The sequence below is a fragment of the Palaemon carinicauda genome, chromosome 1 (assembly GCF_036898095.1).
Source record: "Palaemon carinicauda isolate YSFRI2023 chromosome 1, ASM3689809v2, whole genome shotgun sequence".
Taxonomy (NCBI): domain Eukaryota; kingdom Metazoa; phylum Arthropoda; class Malacostraca; order Decapoda; family Palaemonidae; genus Palaemon; species Palaemon carinicauda.
Window position 1 is genome coordinate 159,935,200 of NC_090725.1, and position 17,462 is coordinate 159,952,661.

At 40.8% G+C, this 17,462-nt stretch overlaps 1 protein-coding gene across 5 annotated transcripts in view; it reads left to right on the forward strand.

Moving 5' to 3' along the window:
* Positions 1–17,462, forward strand: part of Ugalt (UDP-galactose transporter) — a 319,869-nt gene that overhangs the window by 138,351 nt on the left and 164,056 nt on the right. For all 5 annotated transcript variants that reach the window (XM_068386151.1, XM_068386146.1, XM_068386161.1 and 2 more), the window contains exon 5: positions 16,539–16,679. In XM_068386151.1, coding sequence (XP_068242252.1) covers positions 16,539–16,679 — 141 coding nt within the window. The remainder of the gene's footprint in view (positions 1–16,538; positions 16,680–17,462) is intronic.

The following is a 17,462-nucleotide window of genomic DNA, read 5'->3' on the forward strand; positions in this document are numbered from 1 at the left end:
AATCATTTTCAATAGCTTTATCATTTTTGTGTAACTTAGTGCCTCATAGTTACTAGTGTTGAAAATTCACCGAGTTCCCATTATCATTACCAAAAATAGGAGGATCTTATTTTATTGTTCTCAGCTAGATATAAAACATTAAATAATTCAATATCAGAGTCAATAATTTCATGAATCTGGAAGAATTTTTTTTTCAAGGTAAACCTGTAAACCTTTGTAGAGTATTCATCAACTCATACAGTAATACCTTGAGATACAAGCGACCCAACATACGAGAATATTGAGATATGAGGAGAGTTCTGAGCAAATTTTTATTCTGAGATACGAGGAAAAATTTGAGATACGAGGTACAGTAATTCCCTATGCGGCCGCCAGTTGGGCGCGTGTGTGAGAGGCTGCTCAGGAGGACAGCATCACTCGGTCTTTCCCGTCGGGTCTCCGTTGCGTAAAGTTATCTCCGAGCATCAGCCGTATTGTTTGCTCCTTTTACGTGTTTTTTTTGCGTGAATCGGTGCAGAATTAAGTGAATAAACAATGGGTCCTAAGCAAGCGAGTGCAAACAAAGGTAGTGAGAAGAAAAAGCGTATGATGACAATAGAGATGAAGCATGAAATAATCGCAAAACATGAGAGTGGCGTAAGAGTGACTGAGCTGGTGCGCCGTTACTAGAGGAGTACATCGACTATATGTACCATCCTCAAGCAGAAGGATGCTATAAAGAACACCAAGCCTTCCAAAGGAGTAACCATCCTTTCCAAGCTGCGTAGTGATATTCACGACGAGATGGAGAGGCTTCTTTTGATCTGGATATAGGAGAAACAGTTGGCGAGAAGGCCAGTCGAATCTACGAGGACTTGAAGGAAAGCAAGCAGCCGAGAAAGGGGAGACTTCGACGCCAGCGGAAACCTTCAAAGCCAGTCGTAGCTGGCTGGATAATTTCAAGAAAAGGACTGGAATACACTCGGTTGTGAAGCATGGGGAAGCAGCAAGTTCCGACGCGAAAGCTGCGGCAGACTTCGTCACAACCTTTGCCTCGGTTATTGCCCAACATGGCTTCATCCCCCTACAAGTCTTCAGCTGCGATGAAACTGGCCTTCTCTGGAAGAAGATGCCCAGGAGGACTTTCATCACGGCAGAGGAAAAGAGACTACTGGGCCAAAAACCCATGAAGGACTGGTTAACTCTAGCCTTGTGTGCCAATGCCAGCGGTGACTGTAAGGTCAAGCCACTGCTGGTGTACCACTTGGAAAACCCACATGCTTTCAAGAGCCAAAAGATCTTGAAAGAGAAACTGCAAGTGATGTGGCGCACTAATTTTAAGGCTTGGGTTACCCGGTATTTCTTCACAGAATGGGTTAATCTGTGCTTTGGTCCGGCAGTCAAAAAATATTTGGCTGAGAAAAACCTGCCATTGAAATGTCTCTTGGCCCTCAACAATGTCCCTGGTCACCCTCCTGGTCTCGAAGAGGACATTAGTGATGAACTCTGGTTCATTAAGGTTCTCTATCTCCCGCCCAACACCACGCCACTCCTCCAGCCTATGGGCCATGGACCAACAAGTTACTTCCAATTTTAAAAAACTGTACATGAAACATTTGTTCAAGAAATGCTTCGATGTCACAGACAACACCAATCTCACCCTTCGGGAATTTTGGAAAGAACATTTCATCATCGTTCATTGTTTGAAAATTATAGACGATGCATGGCAGGGTGTCACAAGACGAACACTTAATTCAGCATGGATGAAATTATGGCCAGCTTTCTTAGCTGAGGACTTTGACGGATTTGATACAGCAAACCCTGATGACCCCCGAACCTGTTGTGATGGATGAAATCGTGTCTCTTGGAAAGTCCATGGGGCTGGAGGTAGATGAGGAAGATGTGAACGACCTTGTCGAGGAGCATCAGGAAGAGCTCACGACACAGGAATTGATCGAGCTCCAGGAGATGACACATTCGGGGGTGTTGCAGGAGCTCAGTAGCGAAGAGGAGGTGGAAGACGAGGGCCACCTTTCTACGGCAGAAATCAAAGACATGTTAGCGAAGTGGCAGGACTTTTCTAATTTTATGGAAAACAGGCACCCGGACAAGTTGGCGAGTGGTCGTGCGTTACCCTTGTGTGACGACACTTGCGTGTGTCATTTTCGCAACATATTGAAGGGGAGACAAAAACAAACATCCCTAGAGAGGTTCCTATTAAAAAGGCCATCAAAAAGTGCAGGTGAAAGCGAGGCAAAAAGAGCCAAGCCAGAAGAAGAAGAAAAGTAAAAAAAAAAAGGAAAATGAAAACAAATTGTAGAATTAAGTTGTGTAACGTAAGATTAACATTTTATTCTTAAGTGTGTGTACAGTGAGCTAATTTCATTTAAGTTAGATTTAAAGTTAAGGTTATGTTCCATAGTGTTACAAAAGTGTTACGTACTGAACGTGTTGCCGTTAAGTCTCTCTCCTCCCCGTCCTCTCTCCTTCCTCCTCCTCCTCCTCCTCCGCACACACTGCCGTTAGCCGCTACCGTCTTCCTCGAATGTAAGAACTCATAATAATGTTGCATTTCATAACCAGTTTATAGTCTTTGTTATTTTGTTAGCATAGGATGAGGATTACAACAATTATAAACATGTTTTACCTCTGTAATATACCATTTCTGGGCTCCGACCCGTGCCGCCTAGTGAAATGCTCCTTTAACATCATTTCTAAGGTAAAAACTGCTATGAATTTACCAGAGAAAAATTTGTATAGGAACGCTAGGTTGAACCCAGCTCGCTCTCCTTAATAAGGTGTCGGTATAATACTGGGGCGTTGAATAAATCACAACCAGAGGCCTCGCACCATTTAGATATCTCCTGTCAACATCCCCGAACAGCGAGGTGCCGTTCAACATCCTACTACTACTAGCAATCCCACGCTAGTGACGTCACTAATTTCATAGCACGTAGCTTGCTAGCCGTATTTTGCCTTGTGTGTGACTTTCGCTGGTTTTTTTCTGGATTTACCTCAAGATGTCGGACTCCACTGTCACTCCATCTAAGTTAAGTACCAGATCTATGAGTTTTGAGATTTTGGAGGGGGCCTTGCCCCTTTTTGTTTATATTATTCAGCTTTATTATTCACGACCTTGCGTGGGTCTCTCATGGCGCTCGGCTCCCTCCTCTCCCTCTCTCTCGTTCGTTCTTAGTGATTTTCCATAAGTCCTCCATACTGATTTTTTTCTTGTTATGAACCTTACGGATATCCACGGTTCACACACCGTATTAATTTTATATTGTCCTGTTTTTATGATAGCAGTTATTACATATACGTGTGCGTATTTTCGGTAGGTTGGCATGCCTGATCGCCTTCGGCGTTCTATTTCACATATTATTACTTGGATTATTTACGTTCGCACGCCACGGACTTGCTTATCATTTTAACGTCATTCGTTTGCTTGCATTAGCTCGAGGGGCTTTCATGAGTCAGATATTACATATTAGTTTTCATTTTGTTAGCATTTCACTGACCCTATGTTATGTTGGTAGCCCTGCCTACTCTCAGCGCCGTCAGGCTTGGTTTTCTCCTGTCTCTTGTTCGCTCCCTCGTTTGTTTTACGATTGATGTATAGCTAATTTTATTATTATTATCATCCAGCATGCCTTCCTATCTTATTTTACCATGTGTTATGTTTATTATAGTGTTGATAGTCTTTCCGCGTGATCATATCAATCGTGGGTCTGGCAGGTTGATATACCTGCTATCGCCCCACTCCTAGCCTCCTCCCGCCAATACCCAACCCCAGGGTTCCCTCCCTCTCTCTCTCCCGATCGAGTTTGAGTCACTTTATAGCACTATGTACCCCTCCCGGGGGCATCCGCTTTGCACGGGCGGTTCCCGTTGATCTGTGAGGCATACTATTATTGTACATTAACGTACATTACTTACTCTTTCCACTACTCTACCCGGTCGTAGTCGTTTTCTTTCCGTCGCTCGTTTGGCCAACGATCGGCGGGAAGTTTTCGGCTCGGTCCGTGGTACCTTGTTATGTTATATTATTAAGTTTTGTACGTGCTACTCCCCCGGTCCCACACGTCACTGACCCGTTAAAGATCCCTTTCCCCTCTAGTGACACGCACCTCACGGACCTTATATATACATTATATATATATATATATATATATATATATATATATATATATATATATATATATATATATATATATATATACATATATATATAGTGAACCCTCGTTTATCGCGGTAGATAGGTTCCAGACGCGGCCGCGATAGGTGAAATTCCGCGAAGTAGTGACATCATATTTACCTATTTATTTAACATGTATATTCGGACTTTTAAAACCTTCCCTTGTACGTAGTACTGTTAACAAACCACCCTTTAATGTACAGAACACTTAATGCATGTACTACAGCACCCTAAACTAAAACAGGCACAAATATTAAAGGCGATTTTATATCATGCGTTTCCTAAACACCTAAAAAGCACGATAAAAAATGGCAACCAATGTTTTGTTTACGTTCATCTCTGATCATAATGAAGAAACAAACTCATTTAGTGTACACATATATGTATAGGTTAGTTTTTGCATCGATTATATTGATTATACAGTATGTTGATTTTTTTATTACCAATGTTTTACTTTATTTTTCTTAGGACTTCCAAATGAAATGTTTTTCTTTATGACGGCGTCATAAAGTACTGTACGCTCAGTAAACAACCACGCTCAGAACAAACAAGGCATTTAACTCGCATGATGATAGTGATAAATAATGATACAGTACAGTATTTACAGTAAAAGCATTTACAAAATATGTTACCTTACAAATATAATTTACCGTATCTATATAAAATCAGACAGTACTGTACAGTACATATTGTACGTAGCAAAGCAGGAAAACAATTTACGAGAGAGAGAGAGAGAGAGAGAGAGAGAGAGAGAGAGAGAGAGAGAGAGAGAGATTGTTTTACGTACGTACTGTAAATGTAAATTTTAAACAAAAAAAATCAATTTACGAGAGAGAGAGAGAGAGAGAGAGAGAGAGAGAGAGAGAGAGAGAGAGAGAGAGAGAGAGAGAGATTGTTTTACGTACGTAAATGTAAATTTTAAACAAAAAAAATATGATAGGTTACAACATGTAGACTTTTAAAACCTTCCCTTTAACTTAATGCATACAGTACGTACAGTACTAAACTATAAAACAGGCACAAATACAGTTTTAGAATGTGAGAATATTAAAGTAAAAAATAAAGATTGTTACTGTGCTCACCACAAAAGAAGTTCAAGAAAAACTTGAATGATGATGGCGATGAATTTGCTGCACAGTAGAAATGATGATGATGAAGCTGATGATGTGTTCTACTGTGCAGCCAGGTAGTATTTTACGTCTCTTCAGACGGAGGTGTCTTTTCCTGGGACACCTCTTCAACTTCTTCCTGGGAAACTTCTTCAATTTCTTCCGAAGGCGTACTAGCAGGAGGAACTGGCTCTTTTTTGCGAGGCTGGAAGAACATTGTAATCGGAAGTTGTTGCCGCTGCTTCTTTTTTCGATCTAAGAGCATCTTGTAGGGAGTCATTATGTCATCAACCTTGTTGCAGAATTGCATCGACCGAACCATATCCTCGTCCCACTCTTGCAACATTTCTTTCAACTCCTTCGCATGGTTGCAGGCCTTGGCAAGCCGTTCTAATGTTAAGCCCGTTTCTTCGACATTTTCTTGGGTCTCTTCCTGGGTTTCACTCTCTTCTTCGCTTGCCGATTTCGTCAGGTCTTCGAGGTCTGCGTCAGTTAGGGGCTGGGAATGGCAGTCCAACAACTCGTCGACGTCTTCAGTCGTCATGTCGCCAAACCCGTCACCTCCAATTATGGCAGCCAACTGCACAGATTTGCGTATTGCAGAGTGTTGGATTTCAGCAGGTGTAAATCCCTCGTCGTCGTAAACAATCTGGGGCCACAACTTCTTCCAGCTCGCATTCACAGTTGCAGGTTTCATCTCTTGAAGTGCCTTCTGAATATTCTGCAGGCACGTGGCTATGGTGTACTGCCGCCAGTACGCCTTCAAGTTAAAATCTTCATCCTCATTATCTTGGGCAGCATCCACACACGCAACGAGGCCCGCCAAGGTGTTCTTCGTGTAGAGGGCTTTGAACGCCCTGATAACCCCCTGGTCCATCGGTTGAATTAATGACGTGGTGTTGGGTGGCAGGAACTCAATCTGAATGCCCTCATGCGACAGGTCAGTTGCGTGTCCACCAGCGTTATCCATAAGGAGAAGGATCTTGAATGGCAAGCCTTTCTCTAAGAGATATTTGCTGACTTGCGGGATAAAACACTGATGGAACCAGTTGGAGGACAGCATCTTCGTAATCCATGCTTTTTGATTATGCATCCAGTACACGGGAAGGAGATTCTTATTTTTATTTTTCAAAGCGCGAGGATTTTTCGACTTATAAATAAGCCCCGGCTTTAGCAAAAATCCAGCAGCATTGCCACACATCACGAGGGTAACGCGATCCTTGAATGCTTTAAAGCCAGAGGCTTTGGCTTCCTCTTTGAACAGGAAAGTTCGCGACGGCATTCTCTTCCAAAACAAGCCGGTCTCATCCATATTAAAGACTTGTTCCGGCTTGTATCCACCTTCGGCGTAAGTTTCAGCAGCGGCAGTGTCAGCGGAAGCAGCCTCGCCATGCAGGGAAACGCTTTCCAGAGCGAAGCGTTTCTGAAACTTCGCGAACCATCCTTTGCTGGCGGAAAAACGTTTCTGAGGCTGGGAATCAGTGGATGTCCCTGGTTGAGGATCATCTGCATCATCATCTTCTTCAGCATGGTTGCCGTCGTCGTCTTGAGGTTCCTTTGCAGCAAAATTCTCATACAAGCTCAAAGCCTTTGTTCGGATGGTGTTCGTATCCAAGGCTATGTTCTTCTTCCGGCAGTCGGCAATCCACACAGCTAAAGCACCTTCCATGCGTACGATGGTTTTATTACGCGTTGTAACGACTCGCTTCGCTGATCTGCTAAAGGTGATTGCAGCCGTCTTTCTAATGTTCGCCTCGTCCTTCTTGATATAGCGAACAGTAGATTCGTTGATCCCAAAATGGCGCGCAGCGGACGCGTAACTTCTACCATCTTTTAACATATCGAGAAGCGTAACCTTCTCAGCAATCGTCATCATCCTTCGGTGGCGTTTAGGCTCACTACCAGCCTTAGTAGAAGCAGAATGCTTGGGAGCCATTGTACAGTAGGATTTGACAAAAAGTTCAACTTAAAAAGGTCGCACACAGTACAGATTAAACTTCACAAACTTAAGAACGTCTACTCAGCGATACGCGGGAACAGAGAGTGGACGACCCAGGCCCGCGAGAACCTAGATGCTGGAAGCTGGAGATGATGGCAAAACACCAATCACAGGCTAGATAACAAAACTTGAGTTCTGATTCGTCATCTATCAGCGCTTGAACCAATCACAACCCGTCCTACAGTATATGATGCGTAGGTTACCAACTCATACAAGATACCCCGCGCATACCGTACGTACGTATTAATAATAATAATAATAAATAATGATAATAATACAGTACAGTACTGTAATAATAATAATAATGATAATAATAACAATCATAATTTTATTAACAACAACAACAATAATAATAACAATAATAATAATAGCTTTACGTATGCTACAGTATTTTATTCTTTTGTAGGATGTGTGTGTGTGTCTCTCTCTCTCTCTCTCTCTCTCTCTCTCTCTCTCTCTCTCTCTCTCTCTCTCGTACGCTTATTCGAAATGTGATTTTTGCAACAAAGAATATTATTGGATGCAGTACTGTACTACCTACGTATACATACAAAAGATTCATGGAAAAGAAGCACATCCATTACATTTGTAGTACGTACAGTAGTAGCCATCAGCAGCCTTACAGCATTCTAATATTGTATGACTGCATCTGATTTGCGTTTCATGTTCGATTTAATTTTACTACGTACTGTATACAGTACTGAATTATCGTATGATAATGATACAGTAATAATAATAATAATAATAATAATAATAACAATAATAATTTTATTAACAACAACAACAATAATAATAATAATAACAATAATAATACACGTAATAGCTTTACGAATGCTATTTTATTCTTTTGTAGGATTTGTGTGTCTCTCTCTCTCTCTCTCTATCTCTCTCTCTCTCTATCTCTCTCTCTCTCTCGTACGCTTATTCGAAATGTGATTTTTGCAACAAAGAATATTATTGGATGCAGTACTACGTACGTATACATACAAAAGAATCATGGAAAAGATGCACATCCATTACATTTGTAGTATAGTACCCATCAGCAGCCTTACACCATTCTAATATGGTATGACTGCATCTGATTTGCGTTTCATGTTCGATTTAATTTTACTACGTACTGTATACAGTACTGTATTATCGTATGATCACATTCTCTTTTCGTGTTTTATTTCTTTCTGTGCTGAATTATATATCATATGTAATGCAATGAACAATCAGTAAGAGCAGATATTACTAATTACAGTATTAATGGAATTACAGGTAACAAAATATCGTATTTGGGGGTCTTCAGATTTCGCGGTATTTTCGAATTTTCCGGAAAATCCGCGATATGTATATATGTGGGTTATGGAAAAAATCCGCGAAGTGGTGAATCCGCGATGGTTGAACCGCGAAGTAGCGAGGGTTCACTGTGTATATATATATATATATATATATATATATATATATATATATATATATATATATATATATATATATATATATATATATATATATATATATATATATATATATATATATATATATATATAAAGACTTTCATTACGGGATCCCCGGAAGTAGCTTTTATACATTACCATCCGGTCGAGTTGTTTAGTTGCGCCTCCGGAGCCAACGTTACTCATTCTTACTTGGATTAACTTTATATTAGTCACATATATATATTATATATACGATCCTTGTTCTCGACCTTCCCTTCCCTCTTTTGATATGGCACGGTTACGGTCTGACTTAATTTCAATTCCTTTTACAATCAAAATAGATCTGTTATTTTGATATTGATATTTAAGCAATCTGGACCCCCTAGGTCCCGATTTGCTTACATTCAATATATTTTATGGCTATATATAAAAGATTTATATCATGATATTGACATAAATATACGTAGATATTTAAGCTCCGGGCCCTCCGGGCCCCTAATTTGCTTTCATTTAAGATACTCATGTATCTTTTGTCTTATAGACTGTACGTATATAAAACATTGTTATCATGATATTGCTATATAAATCTTCTATCATGATATTGATATCATTTAAGCACCCGGGGCCCCCAAGCCCCTGTTTGCTTTCCTTCAGGATTCCTAATGTATATAGAGAAAACATTTTTATCATGATATTGATATAAATCTTTTATCATGATATTGATATCATTCAAGCACCCGGGGCCCCCGAGCCCCTATTTGCTTTCATTCAGGACTCCTGATGTATATATATATAAAACATTTTTATCATCAGGATTCCTGATGAATATATATAAAACATTTTTACCATGATAGTGATATATATAATTTGCTTTCATTCAGGACTCCTGATTTATATATATATATATATAAAACATTTTTATCATGATATTGATATGTAAATCTTTTAGCATGATATTACTATAATTTAAGAATCCGGGGCCCCCGAGCCCCTATATGCTTTCATTCAGGATTTCTGATGAATATATATAAAACATTTTTATCATGATATATATATATATATATATGTATATGTATATATATATGTATATATATATATATGTATATATATATATATATATGTATATGTATATATATATATATATATATATATATATATATATATATATATATGTATATGTATATGTATATATATATATATATATATATATATATATATGTATATATGTATATATGTATATGTATATATATATATATATATATATATATATATATATATATATATATATATATATATATATATATATGTATATATGTATATGTATATGTATATATATATATATATACATATACATATACATATACATATACATATATACATATATACATATATATATATATACATATACATATACATATATACATATATATATATATATATATATATACATATACATATACATATACATATATATATATATATATATATATATATATATATATATATATATATATATACATATATATGTATATATATATATATATATATATATATATATATATATATATATATATATATATATATATATATATATATATTTATTTATTTTAGGCACCGGGGCCTCCAGGCCCCTAATTTGCTTTCCTTTTGAGATACTCATGTATCTTTTATTTTACAGACTGTATGCTGTGCAATGACGGCATGTGCCGCTGTCATCTATCAACCCTGCGGCCATGACATGTGTCATTCACACGCCCACTGTTCTGTCCGAGTGGATGACTTAGCTGTATGGCATCCAGACAATTGTGTAGTCTGCTACACAATGACCTCCACTCTAACATCTGACTCGGTGAGTGCATTTTCATTGATACAGACTTCTAGGGAGTTACAATTAATTTCAAATATTAATTTTAAGGCCACTAGTCCTCTGGACTTCCCGCATGCCTTTCACTTAGTGTCTACGAAGTCCTTGGACTTCTTCACTTTTCTTTGGCACAAATATCCCTCGCTAATAGTCTGTTCTCTTTCCGTGTTCCCAACTTGAGAAAGATACAGCTCAGGCTACCCTCAGGATCTGGATTGACGGGTTCGCCCGCAACGTGAAGGCCACACAGCCTTATATCCTCTCTGAGGAATGGTGTTCCCGTCTCTACCCCCATGCTAAAAATTCACCTGCGGTCCCCAAAGAATTGGCGGATCCTATCATCGAGAGGTTCGAATCCCTTCTTCCGGCCCCGGACCAAGAAGAGACGGGCGGCACCCTAACTGAGGACGTCTCTACCCTCAACCTCGATGTGGAACCCATGGCTCTTGACGATCCCGACGCAGGTAGGGACGTAGGTGAGTCAGGTGGTTCCCGGGCTAAGATTCCTATCCCTAGCCCGGCTTTCTCTTCTACTTCAGAATACTCTTCTTTTCGAGGTTTTCCGGGGACAACCGGGCCTGGTCTCAGTCCCCGGCCTGTCATCCCCAAGGTGAAGGCTCATCGTAAGAATTTATATACGACCCACAAGTCTTCCAAAGACCACAGGTCTTCGAAATCATCAGCTTCGAAGGCTAAATCTAACTCCACCAGAGTCTCTCAAGACCCAATTGCTGTGCCTTCAACCTCTCACGGAGTAGTCTCCGTTCCGGCACCTGTTTCCCCCCCCCCCCCCCCCCGGCGGAATCATCTGACCCGGTGGATTTTTCCGAGATGTTTGCTCGTTTTGTGTCGATACTATCGTCTCATACGCGGCAATCACAAGAGAGAATAGCTTCTATGGCGAGCCTATTTCAGGGACTCATGCGCTCGGGGCTGCCACCGCCACAACAGCAATACCCCATCCCCGACGCCTCCAAGCTTCCTCCTTTCAATAAGAATAACCCTTGGAGGTTGGCATTGCATGCCCCCTTCTCGGAGGGTATGTTGTCAATCGGAGATTTCGGTACCCGGCCTCTTGCGGATTATGAATTCTACACGCCGGGTCTTGAATTCCCCTTCCCGGGCTACGCTCGCCTCAAGGAAGAGGCTCTGATTCGATTGGATAAGGTCCCAAAGGAAACTGTTAATTTTCCTAAAGAACAGGCACAGTCTGTCTTGGTCCGCGTGTTCAATGAGTGGGATTGCTTGAACACAATGATTACGGCCTACAAAAGTTCATATACTATGTTTGTGGCCGACGACCAGACCCCTACCCCATGTGCGACCAAGATCATAGAGACGGTCTTTCAGGCTATTAAGGAAGAGAAGCCTTTATCTCACCTCAGGGAGACCGACTTACCCTTCCTTCTCTTTCCGGGAGACGGTGAATGTTGGCGGAACGCCCCAGCTACCTTCTCGGTAGGTAAGTTGAGCCCGGACTGTGCCTCGACGCAGTTCAGCGAACGGCTTCCCAAGCTCCCGGAGTCTCTCATTAAATTTGAATATGAGTTGAGGTGTAGATTCAGCAGATCCCTTAATTCAGTTGCCCTTACACCGAGGAGGACCTCCCTAAGGCCCTCACTAAGTCGCTTTTGCAAAACTTTATGGCTGACGCCTATGATTTTGCAAATGCCAGGACCCATTGTCGACGACACGTTCTATCCGAAGCCACGATTAGGGACGAACCTAATAGGCTCATCAAAGCTCCAGTCTGGGGCCCAGATCTTTTCCCAGGGGACTTAGTTAACTCGGTCCTTAGTGAGGCAGCTAGAGCCAACCAAAACCTCAAGGTTAGGTGGGGCCTGGTTTCAAAGAGGAGATATGAGCCTACTAGTACCCTAATTCGAGGTATGAAGCGATTGAGGCCCTTCCAATCTTCCCAATTTAGGCAACCTCTTCAAGTAGTTCAACCGGTCTCAGTCCACGGAAGAACTACGTTCCTTCACAAAAGATCTGCTACTAATGAATGCAACCCAAAGTTTACATCGCTTAAGATTTCACGGACGTTTGTTCAGCGTGCCAAAGAAAGACTCAGACAAACGAAGAGTAATCCGGGACCTGTCTCGTTTAAGTTCCTTTACTCGTTGCGACAAATCCCATATGCTTACCGTCTCGCAGGTGTGGACCTTACTTCCCCGTGGTGCCGTCACCACCTCCATTGATCTTACAGATGCCTACTATCACGTTCCAATAGCAAGGCATTTTCGTCTTTTTCTGGGCTTCAAGCTAGGCAAACAAGCCTATGCATTCAAAGTGATGCTATTGGGGCTCAACCTACCACCCAGAATCTTCACCAAAGTAGCAGAGACAGTAATTCAAGAGCTTCGGACTCAGGGGATACAGGTAGTAGCCTATCTTGATGATTAGCTAATCTGGTCAGACAATGCCCAGACAAATCCCGCCTGGTCCCACAGACCAAGTTTCAATGGCTGGGACTACAAGGGGACCTGTTCTCCCATACGCTGTGCCTCCCCAAAAGCCGAAAGGAAGGTGATAGCGAGGAATACAAAACAATTTCTCAAGGAAAAGTTGACCTTCCGAAGGAGCCGAGAGTGGATCCTAGGTTCCTTACAGTTCGCCTCCGTGACAGACATCGTCCTGAGGTCCAAACTCAAGGACATACACAGAGTGTGGCGCTCCAGAGCAACCGCAATACACCGAGACAGACGTGCTCGCCTTTCCCCAACCCTGAGAAAAAGTCTGCAGACTTGGACGAAGATCAAGAATCTTTCCAAGTCTGTTCCTTTACAACACAAGAAAGTCCAAGGGTTATGGTCACCGGTCTTACAACAAATGCACGTCAACGTCCTAGAGACCATGGCAGTCTTCCTTACTTTAAAACGTCTCAATCCAGCCAGGAAGCTCCATATCAGACTGGTTCTCGACAGTGCAGTCATAGTACACTGCCTCAACAGAGAAGACTCCAGATCAGCCCACATAAACCACATCATGTTGAAGTTTTTCTCCATGGCGGCAATGCACAAGTGGCACCTGTCAGCAGTCCATCTAGTAGGAGTCCGGAATGTGGTAAAGAACTTACTTTCCCGGACAACTTCACTAGAGTCGGAATGGTCACTAGACAGTCAGTCTTTCCAGTGGATGATATCTCATGTCCCGGGTCTCCAGGTGGATCTGTTTGCGACGAAATCCAATCGCAAAATAGATTGTTACGTAGCCCCCAACCTGGACCCTCAGGCTTATGCCAGGGACTCTATGATTCTCGATTGGAATACCTGGAAGACGATTTATCTGTTTCCTCCGGTGAACCTCCTGCTGAAAGTTCTGCACTAACTCAGATCCTTCAAAGGTCAAGTGGCTCTCGTAGCCCCCATCTGGCCCAAGAGCAATTGGTTCCCCTTGTTGCTGGAACCAGGTCTCCGCCCCCGGCGGATTCCCAGTCCGGTGTTAACAAAGACAGTGCAAACTCGCAATGTGTTCGCTTCCTCAAGGATTCTGAATGCCCTAACTTTATGGACTTAATGAAGTTTGAGCCCAACGGTGTGCAAACATCGATCCTTTGAATACTATTTTCCTGGAATCTGACAAAAGGGAATCTACTCTCCGTCAATATGACTCAGCTGTCAAGAAATTAGCTAAGTTCTTGAAAGATTCCCAAGTTGAGAAAATGACGATGAACCTAACTGTGACATTCTTCAGAACTCTCTTCGAATCTGGCCTGGCAGCCAATACCATTACTACAATCAAGTCAGCCTTGAAAAAGATCTTCCATATTGGTTTTGACATTGATCTAACGGATTCATATTTCTCATCCATTCCGAGAGCTTGTGCCAGACTAAACCCTTCAACTCGCCCTAGCGCAGTTTCCTGGTTTTTGAACGATGTTCTTAAGCTAGCCTCTGACACCTCAAATGAATCCTGTAACTATATGGCATTGTTAAAAAAGTCACTTTTTCTTTTGAGCCTCGCCTCGGGCTCTAGAATCTCAGAATTGTCAGCCTTATCTAGAGACCCTGGTCATATAGTCTCTCTTCGGGTGAGGTTCTTCTCTCTCCTAACAAAGTTTTCCTGGCTAAAAATGAAGACCCCCAAAACAGGTGGTCTCCCCGGAAGATTGTTCCACTTCCTCGGGATCCAGCCCTGTGTCCAGTTACCACCCTGAAAGCCTACTTAGGTAGAACTTCCACTACAACCACAGGGCCCTTATTTATTAGAGAACACGGAGGAACTATTATCCTTAAGGGGATTAGACAACAAATTCTTTATTTTTTTAAACAAGCTAATCCTGCATCATTCCCACATGTCCATGATATTAGAGCTGTGGCTACCTCAATTAATTTTTTCCACCATATGAAATTTGATGAGCTCTCAAAATATACGGGTTGGAAGTCCCCTAAAGTTTTCAAGCGCCACTACCTAAAACCTTTAGAAGCTCTTAGATTTGCCACAGTAGCTGCAGGGAATATAGTTCCTCCTGAAGGTACTGAGTCCTAATCACAACGTCTTGCTCTGTCCTCTTTCCCTCCTGCCTGGCTTACCTGTTGTTCCTCCCTGTTTTGTTACTATACACCTTATGGTGTATTATTTTATTATTCAATTGTTCAATTTCACGAATTGTTTTCATTACACTTGTTCTTAATCCCCGAGCTGATTTTATTTTGCATTTTTGATTACCAAGCTGGATTCCCACTATTCATATCTGTTGAATTCTACTTACGGGTTTCATTATTGATTGTTTACCATGTCTATTTATCACTGTCATATACATGTTGATCTTTTTTGCGGGTTTCCACATCCCTCTTTTTTTATATTAAACTTATCAGCTCTGTTATTTTGTGTTATTCCCTCTTCAGGTAGTTAGCCATATTGGGTCCCCATTCTCTGGTACGATTTCACTGGGCGACACGGGTCGGAGCCCAGAAAAGGGATTTTGACGAAGGAAAAATCTGTTTCTGGGCGAGAGACCCGTGCCGCCCAGTGAACCCACCCGTCCCTCCCTGATTGGACCCCAATCTGGGGTGCTATAAGGAGTGACGTCACTGGCGTGGGATTGCTAGTAGTAGTAGGATGTTGAACGGCACCTCGCTGTTCGGGGATGTTGACAGGAGATATCTAAATGGTGCGAGGCCTCTGGTTGTGATTTATTCAACGCCCCAGTATTATACCGACACCTTATTAAGGTGAGCAAGCTGGGTTCAACCTAGCATTCCTATACAAATTTTTCTCTGGTAAATTCATAGCAGTTTTTACCTTAGAAATGATGTTAAAGGAGCATTTCACTGGGTGGCATGGGTCTCTCGCCCAGAAATAGATTTCTCCTTCGTCAAAATCCCTTTTTTAGTGTTTTTTTTTTAGTGGGTGGGAACGGATTAATTTGTTTTCAGTTATTTTATATGGGAAAAAATTCATCTGATATACGAGGAAATTGAAATACAAGCTCGGTCCCGGAACGGATTAAACTCGCACCTCAAGGGGTTACTGTATTGAAGTTTGATGCTCTTAACTCTTTGCCTACTAGAATATTATCCTATTAATGTTTTGTTTTTATATCTATCCAAACATAATCAGTCATGGTTTGTCAGATTCCATAAGGTATTACATGGTATCATTTTGAGTATCTGGACAGTAGAATTAAACGTGGCTTACCCAGGGTTACCTTGGGAAGTAGGGAGAAAACTGTCCTGGAAGTCAAAAGCTTCTATGAATGAGCATTTGGGCTAATCCAAGAATATTACATGCCTTATAAAAAGATATAAAATGATTGCTGTAGGTAGCACAATAAGAGCTGATAATTTGAGAGTAAACTATAAGGGAAACAACAACTATGACTTGAACATAACAAAGTTAGAAAATTAAAGTTATAGTTTTATAATTTATAGTTAATACAAACTATAATGTTTTTTCTGGTATCTTAGATATGTGTGTTTCTTCCAGTCTGTGCTTTAACATTATATTGTTTTTTCTTTTTTCACAGCATTTGTTTATGGCTATATACACACAGATATGGCAGCAGAAGATGGATACATTAAAAGTTTGTGTCCCTTCATTTATATATCTTGTTCAGAACAACTTGCTTTATGTCTCTGCTTCTAATCTGGATGCTGCAACATATCAGGTACGTTCATGATTATATATCTTTATCTTACTTTCTGTGTGTTATTTTACATTTGCAGAAGTTGGCTTGAAGTATTTTGTTCATTCAGTAGACTTTGAATATATTTTTTTTCTCAAATAGTCTTTTTAAAGAAAATATTTTTGCAAACCAATTTGAATACAAAAACTTTTTTATTATTCAAAGTATTGTATCTAAGGTTTAGCCAATTTCTCTGAAATCTGAAGAGAGTATAATAGTATGCTAAGCTTATGCTTGGCTAATTAATCATTTCTTCATATATTGCTATTGAGGCTAGAAGGTTGAGATTGATGTCACCAAGGAAGGAAATCAGGTATACTAGAAAAGGCATCACCTGATGCATTTTTGCTTTTAAGGCCAGTTGGGTAGTTGTACTTCATGAAAGCCGAATGGTAGGACCCTGTTTTATATGCCTGAGTAGTTACCTATGTGGAAGCTGTGTCATCACTTTATTCTTGTTGGAGGTAGTACATAAAGGGAAGATAGATTAATGGGGAAGAAAAAGTCAGGTGATAACTCACCTCCCCTTTACAAAACTTGTGTAGATGAGACCAATGTTCCTATGAAGAAGACGTCTAAATATTTTTGAGTTAGGTAAGATCATGTGAAGTTTGACTGCTGTCTCAACAATCATACCCCAAGAATGGCTAATTATTCTATATTATATTTGAACTTCACTGAGGTGGACATTGCATTGCCCTCTTATGCTTTAACATTTATTTGAGCTAAGTCTAGTTATAAAGGCCCAGTTGAGACTCTGGTGAT